This window comes from Zootoca vivipara, chromosome Z2, assembly GCF_965207765.1.
Source record: "Zootoca vivipara chromosome Z2, rZooViv2.hap1.1, whole genome shotgun sequence".
In the NCBI taxonomy this organism is placed as follows: Eukaryota; Metazoa; Chordata; class Lepidosauria; order Squamata; family Lacertidae; genus Zootoca; species Zootoca vivipara.
Window position 1 is genome coordinate 47061834 of NC_142585.1, and position 9582 is coordinate 47071415.

Genomic DNA, 9582 nt, shown 5'->3' on the forward strand with positions numbered 1-9582 from the left:
ACAACCAGGTAGGAATTCCTTGTTAAACCAGGGGTCGTTAAAATGGTGCCTGTGAAAGCTATGGAACACTCGGTGATGAGGTAGTTTAGGTGGCCATGTTTTTTCCTCTTGAAAAGTACACAGAGCTGAAGGAGGAAGTTGGAAGAGTGGCACTCTTTCCCACTTCCCCTTTCAGCTCTATGTACTTCTCAAGGTGCAGATCAGAGGATAGAGGGTGGCCACCGCTGCTTTTATGTTTTCTACCAGGGCCGTCTTAAGGGTACCCAGCGCCCTGGCGCAAAAAAGTTTTGCCGCCCCCCCCCCTTTCCCTCTGGCCTGCCTGGCTCTCGGCTCCGAGTCACTCACCTCTGGTGGCTCCAGATGCTCTCCTCCTGGCGCCGCTGCTCGGCGGTGCTCAGCTCCAGGCGCATGAGGCGGCCCAGCTCGCCCAGCTCCGCTTCCCTGCCCAGCGGAGGCTTGTTGTACGCGGGCCTGCGGAGGAGCTGCCGGGCGAGCTCGGGAGGCTGCTGCAAAGGGAGCGCGACTCCACCGGTCTCGCCGAGCTCCGAGTCCGGCAGGCCCCGCTGCCGGCCCAGCGCCCTGTTGCCGCCACCAGCAGGTCCGCCACCACCACCAAAGCCAGAGGCCCTCCCACTCGGGACACCCGCGACCGCCGGCCCCGCCGCATCTCTGCTGCGCCGCTTGAGCGCGGGGCGGGACCCGAGGAGGAAGGGCCGCCCTGCCGCCGGGCCCGGAGCAAGGAAGCAGCCTTCTTTGCAGGAGCAGCCGAGGTGCCTCAGAGGCCACGCGGCTCCTGGCCTTGGAAGTTTGACAGCCTTCCCGCCAACCCTGGCGCTGCATTTCATTGGTAGAGCTGCTGCCATGTGGTGTCACCCTCTACCAATGAAACGCAGTGCCGGGGTGAGAGATGACCCTACAGAGTGGAGCAGGGTTCTAGTGCCCCTGTTCCGCTCACTTACTTCCCTGCTCTCCCCTGAGCGGTGCGGCTGGCGGAGGGAAAAGGGAGGCTGCCGCGCAGCTCCCCCACTTGCTGGGGCGCCCCTTAGCGCCCAGGCGCCCTGGCGCAATGCGCCACTAGAGCCAATGAGCAAGCCGGGCCTGTTTTCTACCTTGCCTTGAATGCTTCAAGCAGAAAAGCAACCAACGATTTGCTTAATAAAATACTGTTCTTCACCCACCCACCCACCCCCTACCAAAATGGGTGGGAAAGGATTCTCAAAATTGAAATTTACCTTCAGGACTTCCCTGTGTGAATCCTAGGAAACAGGTGAAATAGAAAACGGTCCAGAAAGACGGGAATCCCCTAAAAAGAAGAAAACACCAAAATTACTTCAGTTTCGAAATATCTTCAGACAGAAACTTGCAGCAACAGGTGGTTCAGTTAGCAAGCAGAGGCTGTAACAAAAAAAGGCAATAAATGAGCCAGGGTTCTACTGGCACACAGTGACCCATAACATGAAGGAGAGTCACAACATCACAGGAAAAGTGTGAGGGGGAGGGGAGAGAGAACCTGCTTCCAGGAAAGCACTGGCAACACACACACCCTCCCCATTTCCATGGAAAAAGCAAAGCCAGCTTTCAATTATCAGGCCTGTAACTGACAGACGGAAACTTTCAAGATAGGGCTTCCCTCTATTTTTCCTTTTATTAGGTGTGCTGAGCATACAGCCCTCCAAGTGTAGATCACTGGCCATGCTGAAAGGGCTACCAGTGACATCAGACAGGCCCCAGGTTCCTTGTCTTATAACAGGGATGTCCAACTCCCAATAGACTGCGATCTACAAACAGTATATAAAAAAAATGACAGTGATCTACCCATTGTCATTGGATGGACCAAACTTGTTGAGCTTTTTCTTAGGAAGTCAAAGTTGTTCAGCTTTTTTTAGGAAGGCAAAGTTGTGGAGCTTATTTTGGAAAGGCAAAGTTGTGGAGCTTTTTTTTTTTTTTAGGAAGCCAAGCCAAAGTTATTGAGCCGAACTTTTTTGGGGGGGGGGAAGGAGATCGCTGAGAGGCCGGAGATCTACCAGGATCTACCAGGAACATGCCTGTCTTAAAAGAAACTAGCTGGCCCAGCCACGCGTTGCTGTGGGTCATCCCTGTGATTCCCCCCACGCTGTCCCGATCCATGATGTATCCCACCCCTCCTCCCTCCAACCGCCTGGCTCATCCCTGTGTTTTGGTAGGACACCCTTCCCTCTGTTTTCCCCAGGGAGTGTTGTCCCCTCCCCCCTGTATTGCCATACATTGGCCCCTGCGCACGCATCATGAACATTTTTATATATTTAGATTTTTGAAATAAGAAAATGAGAAGCAGAAGTTATTATTGTTTGATTTTATTTTTGGGGTTGTCATTTATTTTGGTGGGTATTGTATGATTTGGGCGTTGTTGTGTGTTTTGGTTTTGACCTTTAAAGCCCTAAACGGCCTCGGTCCAGTATACCTGAAGGTGCATCTCCACCCCCATTGTTCTGCCCGGACACTGAGGTCCAGTACCGAGGGCCTTCTGGCGGTTCCCTCATTGCGAGAAGCCAAGTTGCAGGGAACCAGGCAGAGGGCCTTCTCGGTGGTGGCGCCCGCCCTGTGGAACGCCCTCCCATCAGAGGTCAGAGAGATAAACAACTACCTGACATTTAGAAAATACCTAAAGGCAGCCTTGTTTAGGGAAGTTTTTAATCTATGATATTTGATGTACTTTAATGTTTGTTGGAAGCTGCCCAGAGTGGCAGGGGAAGCCAAGCCCAATGGGCGGGGTATAAATAAATTATTATTATTATTATTATTATTATTATTATTTAAGCGCCAGCTCTAAAGCCAGGTAGGTGTTTCCCCTGCAAAGCGCAAATGCCTAGCTCCTGGGGGGGGGGAACCCAACAGAGATGGCAGGCAGTTATATCTGGGCAAATAGGAGGAGCCGTTCTGAGGCTTTCAGACATGCTGAAGCCAAGTCTGGGCAAAACAGAAATGTTTCTCTCCCTCTCCCTCTCCCTCTCCCTCTCCCTCTCCCTCTCCCTCTCCCTCTCCCTCTCCCTCTCCCTCTCCCTCTCCCTCTCTCCCTCTCCCTCTCTCCCTCTCCCTCTCTCCCCCCCTCTGTGGTTCTCTTCCCCATCAGTCATAGGGAGACTCACACGATTAGCTAAATATGCATTGAAAAATGAGCTTGTGCTTTGGACGTAACCAGAGCATGAAGATATTGGAAGGTGTGTTATACCAGGCCAGGCTGTCCTTTACACTTTGACTAGCAGCAGCTCTCCAAGGTCTCAGGCAGAGGTTGCTTCCTGTCAATTGGCGCTGCCTGATCTCTTTAACTAGCGGCACTCTCTGTCTCAATAAGAGCTACATACTTCACTTGCTGGACTAGATCAGGGGTCCCCAAACTAAGGCCCGGGGGCCGGATGCGGCCCAATCACCTTCTCAATCCAGCCAGCTGAAGGTCCGGGAATCTGCATGTTTTTACATGAGTAGAATGTGTCCTTTTATTTAAAATGCATCTCTGGGGTTTTTGTGGGGCATAGGAATTCGTTCATATATTTTTTTCAAAATATAGTCTGGCCCCCCACAAGGTCTGAGGGACAGTGGACTGGCCCCCTGCTGAAAAAGTTTGCTGATCCCTAATCCCTAATCCCAACACGGAATTAAGATTGCCGGAAGAAATATCAACAACCTCAGATATGCAGGTGACACAACCTTGATGGCAGAAAGTGAGGAGGAATTAAAGAACCTTTGAATGAGGGTGAAAGAGGAGAGCGCAAAATATGGTCTGAAGCTCAAAATAAAAAAAACCAGGATCATGGCCACTGGTCCCATCACCTCCTGGCAAATAGAAGGGGAAGAAATGGAGGCAGTGAGAGATTTGACTTTCTTGGGCTCCTTGATCACTGCAGGTGGTGACAGCAGTCACGAAATTAAAAGACGCTTGCTTCTTGGGAGAAAAGCAATGACAAACCTAGACAGCATCTTAAAAAGCAGAGACATCACCTTGCCGACAAAGGTCCGTATAGTTAAAGCTATGGTTTTCCCAGTAGTGATGTATGGAAGTGAGAGCTGGACCATAAAGAAGGCTGATCGCCGAAGAATGGATGCTTTTGAATTATGGTGCTGGAGGAGACTCTTGAGAGTCCCATGGACTGCAAGAAGATCAAACCTATCCATTCTGAAGGAAAGCAGCCCTGAGTGCTCACTGGAAGGACAGATCCTGAAGCTGAGGCTCCAAGACTTTGGCCAACTCATGAGTAGAGAAGACTCCCTGGAAAAGACCCTGATGTTGGGAAAGATGGAGGGCACAAGGAGAAGGGGATGACAGAGGCTGAGATGGTTGGACAGTGTTCTCGAAACTCCGAACATGAGTTTGACCAAACTGCGGGAGGCAGTGGAAGAGAGGAGTACCTGGCGTGCTATGGTCCATGGGGTCATGAAGAGTCGTACATGACTAAATGACTAAACAACAACAGCCTGGTAAAGAGGAGATATGATACCATCTTAGAATACTGTATTTTAAGGCCTGTCACATGGTAGATAGAGCAAGCTTGTTTTCTCCAGCTCAGGAGGACAGGTCCCAAACCAATTGCTTCAACGTTCAAGAAAGGAGACTAAACATTTTGGAGTCATTTTGGACTCACAGCTGTCCATGGAGGCGCAGGTCAATTCTGTGTCCAGGGCAGCTGTCTATCGGCTCCATCTGGTACGCAGGCTGAGACCGTACCTGCCTGCAGACTGTCTCGCCAGAGTGGTGCATGCTCTGGTTATTTGCTGCTTGGATTACTGCAATGCGCTCTACGTGGGGCTACCTTTGAAGGTGACCTAGAAACTGCAACTAATCCAGAATGCGGCAGCTAGACTGGTGACTGGGAGCGGCCACCAAGACCACATAACACCGGTCTTGAAAGACCTACATTGGCTCCCAGTACGTTTCCGAGCACAATTCAAAGTGTTTGTGCTGACCTTTAAAGCCCTAAACCAGGCATCCACAAACTTTGGCCCTCCAGATGTTTTGTACTACAATTCCCATCATCCCTGACCACTGGTCCTGTTAGCTAGGGATCATGGGAGTTGTAGGCCAAAACATCTGGAGGGCCGCTGTTTGGGGATGCCCGCCCTAAATGGCCTCGGTCCAGTATACCGGAAGGAGCGTCTCCACCCCCATTGCTTTGCCCGGACACTGAGGTCCAGCGCCGAGGGCCTTCTGGTGGTTCCCTCACTGCGAGAAGCAAAGCTACAGGGAACCAGGCAGAGGGCCTTCTTGGTAGTGGCACCCGCCCTGTGGAACACCCTCCCATCAGAGGTCAGAGAGATAAACAGCTACCTGACATTTAGAAAATACCTAAAGGCAGCCTTGTTTAGGGAAATTTTTAATCTGTGATATTTGATGTATTTTAATGTTTGTTGGAAGCCGCCCAGAGTGGCAGGGAAGCCAAGCCCTATGGGCGGGGTATAAATAATATATTATTATTATTATTATTATTATTATTATTATTAACAGCAGGAAGAACTTTTTGATGGTAGGAGCAGTTCAACAGGGGAACGGACTCCCTCAGAAAATGGTGGACTCTCCTTCTTTGGGGGTTTCTAAGCAGAGGTTGGATGGCCATCTGTCATGGATGCTTTAGTTGAGATTCCTGCATAGCAGGGGGTTGGACTAGATGGCACAGGGGGTCCCTTCCGACTCTGCAATTCTAAGATTCTACGAAATCAAATTAGTATCTAACTGCACCACTGGGCAAGGTGCAACCCACCACTTATTTTTTTAAGGTGGTTTAAGAACCCAAAAGGTGCTCATCAATGGCTCCTCCTCATCCTGGAGAGTATTAACTAGTGGGGTGCCACAGGGTTCTGTCTTGGGCCCAGTCTTATTCAACATCTTTATCAATGACTTGGATGATGGGCTTGAGGGCATCCTGAGCAAGTTTGCAGATGACACCAAACTGGGAGGGGTGGCTAATACCCCAGAGGACAGGATCACACTTCCAAATGACCTTAACAGATTAGACAACTGGGCCAAAGCAAACAAGATGAATTTTAACAAGGAGAAATGTAAAGTACTCCACTTGGGCCAAAAAAAAAAGAAGAAGAAGAAAGGCACAGATACAGGATGGGAGACACCTGGCTTGAGAGCAGTACATGTGAAAATGATCTAGGAGTCTTGGTAGACCACAAACTTGACATGAGTCAACAGTGTGATGCAGCAGCTCAAAAAGCTAATGCAATTCTGGGCTGCATCAATAGGAGCATAGCATGTAGATCAAGGGAAGTAATAGTACCACTGTATTCTGCTCTGGTCAGACCTCACCTGGAGTACTGTGTCCAGTTGTGGGCACCACAGTTCAAGGAGGATACTGACAAGCTGGAACATGTCCAGAAGAGGGCAACCAAAATGGTCAAAGGCCTGGAAACGATGCCTTATGAGGAACGGCTTAGGGAGCTGGGTATGTTTAGCCTGGAGAAGAAAAGGTTAAGGGGTGATATGATAGCCATGTTCAAATAAATAAAAGGATTTCATATAGAGGAGGGAGAAAGGTTGTTTTCTGCTGCTCCAGAGAAGCAGACACAGAGCAATGGATTCAAACCACAAGAAAGAAGATTCCACCTCAACATTAAGAAGAACTTCCTGACAGTAAGGGCTGTTCAGCAGTGGAATTCGCTACCAAGGAGTGTGGTGGAGTCTCCTTCTTTGGAGGTCTTTAAGAAGAGGCTTGACAGGCATATGTCCAGAACGCGTTGATGGTGTTTCCTGCTTGGCAGGGGGTTGGACTGGATGGCCCTTGTGGTCTCTTCCAATTCTAGGATTCTATGATTCTAAGAACCAGCCTCGCTGCGTTTGGGGTGCAAATTCTGAGGCGGGGGGGGGGGGAGGCGACACACACACACACACACACACACACACACACACACACACGCAGCAGAAGCACTCCCGCCCCAACCATTCTCACCTCCCGCTCCTGGCTTTCACTACTCACCCCCTGCTCGCTGCTGCTGCCGCTGCTTTGAGTTTGGAGAGCGGTGCTAATTCCAGCTTCATCACGTTTTTAGTGCATTGTTCCGCTGCGATCCCTCAGAAAGCTGCCTTGGGGGCGCATCCTTTCCCCCTGCCTGCCTTCCCCCCACCCTCCCTCCCTCGGACGCCGGGGCTCTTCAGCTCCGCAGCCCCAGAGATCCCCCTGCGCCTCGCTCCCGTTGCGCTCGCGCTCTGCGCTGCAGTCCCTCCTTGGTCGCTGGCGGAGGAGGAGGGGGAGGACTGTTAAATCCCATTTAAGTCTCCGATCGCGGGTGCCTTGGGGGGAAAAGGAGGGGAGGAAGGAGAAAAGAAACGGGACGTTGGGAAGCGAAGCGCCCGCATGATCGACGGGCGCGCAGCCTTAGAATGGTATCCCGACACGCGACTCCTTCCTTTCTCTCCCTCGCACCCACCCTCTTAAAAAAACAAACAAACAAAAAAACTCAGTTGTGGGGGGATACGATCCCCTTTCTTTCTTTCTTTCTTTCTTTCTTTCTTTCTTTCTTTCTTTCTTTCTTTCTTTCTTTCTTTCTTTCTTTCTTTCCTTCTTTCTTTCTTTCTTTCTTTCCTTCCCCACCTCTGGGCACAGGGGTTTTGCTCAGCCCTTGCTTGGTGGCGCGAGAGCAGGCGCGCACGATTGTGCAGACTCTTTCTGCTTTTGGAGATGCAGATACCGGTGTCCTTCCGCCACAAGGACTTTGGAAAGGGGGAAAGGGAAGATTTGGAGCAGTGAAGGAAAAAAAACGGTTTGGGGTGGGTTTTTGGAGTTAAAAAACAAACCAAAAACCAAAAGCAGCTCCCTGCAGTTGCTGCTCTTTTCTGCCCTCTAGTGCAGATACGGAGGGAGAGCACTTGGGAAAGTTGCAAATCCAAGGAAGGTTTTAAATTCTGGGAGGAAGACCTTTCATTGCCTACAGACAGCCACCCAATCTTAAACAACTCCTCACCCACAATAATACAACCACCAGACTTAACATGGACACTGGTACCAGAGCCTGCAATAAACCCAGATGCCAACTTTGCTGCCACATACACCCAGACAACACCATTACTGGCCCCAACAACATCCAACATACCATCTCAGGACTATTTAATTGCTCATCCTCTAACATTGTGTATGCCATCAAATGCCAACAGTGCCCTTCAGCTCTCTATATTGGACAAACAGGCCAAACCCTACGCCAAAGGATAAATGGACATAAATCTGACATCAGGAACCAGAAGACAGAAAAACCAGTAGGAGAACACTTCAATCTCCCAGGACATTCTATACAAGATCTCAAAGTAGCTGTCTTACTACAAAAGAATTTCAGAAATAGACTGGAAAGAGAAGTTGCTGAATTGCAACTTATCACCGAGCTCAAAACCATGGAGGGACCTGGTTTGAACAGAGATATCGGATTCTTATCTCATTATACATGATAAGCGATCTTCAGCCATCTCAACCCTTGCTTTTTCATGCAAAACCATTTGCAGTCGTTTCTGGTCATCAACAGCTATCAGTCAGTCAATCACCCATTTCCACCACCCTTCTGAGTGATCCCCCCTCCCCATCCCCACCCCTCCCCACCCCTTCTCTACATAAGTGCCTGGAAACTTCCATTTCACTGTATCTGAAGAAGTGTGCATGCACACGAAAGCTCATACCAAAATAAAAACTTAGTTGGTCTTTAAGGTGCTACTGAAGGAATTTTTTTATTAAATTATATAGGTATATACAGTATACAGTATACAGTGTGTGTGTATACACACACACACACACACACACACACACACACATATACAGGTTTATATATAGAGGAAAACAATAGAATGGGGAAAACCAGAGATCTGTTCAAGAAAATTGGAGATATGAAGGGAAGACTTCTTACAAAGATAACCATAATAAAGGACAAAAGTGGTAAGGACCTAACAGAAGCAGAAGACATCAAGAAGAGGTGGCAAGAATACACAGAGGAATTATACCAGAAAGATATGGAGGTCTCGTACACCCCAGGTAGTGTGGTTGATGACCTTGAGCCAGACATCTTGGAGAGTGAAGTCAAATGGGCCTTAGAAAGCGCTGTTAATAACAAGGCCAGCGGAAGTGATGATATTCCAGCTGAACTATTAAAAAATTTTAAAAGATGATGCTGTTAAGGTGCTACACTCAATATGCCAGCAAGTTTGGAAAACTCAGCAATGGCCAGAGAATTGGAGAAGATCAGTTTACATCCCAATCCCAAAGAAGGGCAGCGCCAAAGAATGCTCCAACTACTGCACAATTGTGCTCATTTCACACGCTAGCAAGGTTATGCTCAAAATTCTACAAGGCAGGCTTAGGCAGTATGTGGACCGAGAACTCCCAGAAGTGCAAGCTGGATTTCGAAGGGCCAGAGGAACCAGAGACCAAATTGCAAACATGTGCTGGATTATGGAGAAAGCTAGAGAGTTCCAGAAAAACATCTCCTTCTGCTTCATTGACTATGCAAAAGCCTTTGACTGTGTTGACCACAGCAAACTATGGCAAGTTCATAAAGAAATGGGAGTGCCTGATCACCTCATGTGTCTCCTGAGAAATCTCTATGTGGGACAAGAAGCTACAGTTAGAACTG

At 49.2% G+C, this 9582-nt stretch overlaps 1 protein-coding gene across 2 annotated transcripts in view; it reads right to left on the reverse strand.

Moving 5' to 3' along the window:
- Nucleotides 1-8671, reverse strand: part of LOC118084239 (uncharacterized) — a 281031-nt gene extending 272360 nt beyond the window's left edge. For both annotated transcript variants that reach the window (XM_060270659.2, XM_060270658.2), the window contains exons 1-2: nucleotides 6951-8671; nucleotides 1233-1303 (exon numbers count right to left, since the gene is read on the reverse strand). In XM_060270659.2, the coding sequence (XP_060126642.2) occupies nucleotides 1233-1303; nucleotides 6951-7012 (133 nt within the window). In that variant the 5' untranslated portion in view covers nucleotides 7013-8671. The remainder of the gene's footprint in view (nucleotides 1-1232; nucleotides 1304-6950) is intronic.
- Between the last annotated feature and the right edge of the window lie 911 nt (nucleotides 8672-9582).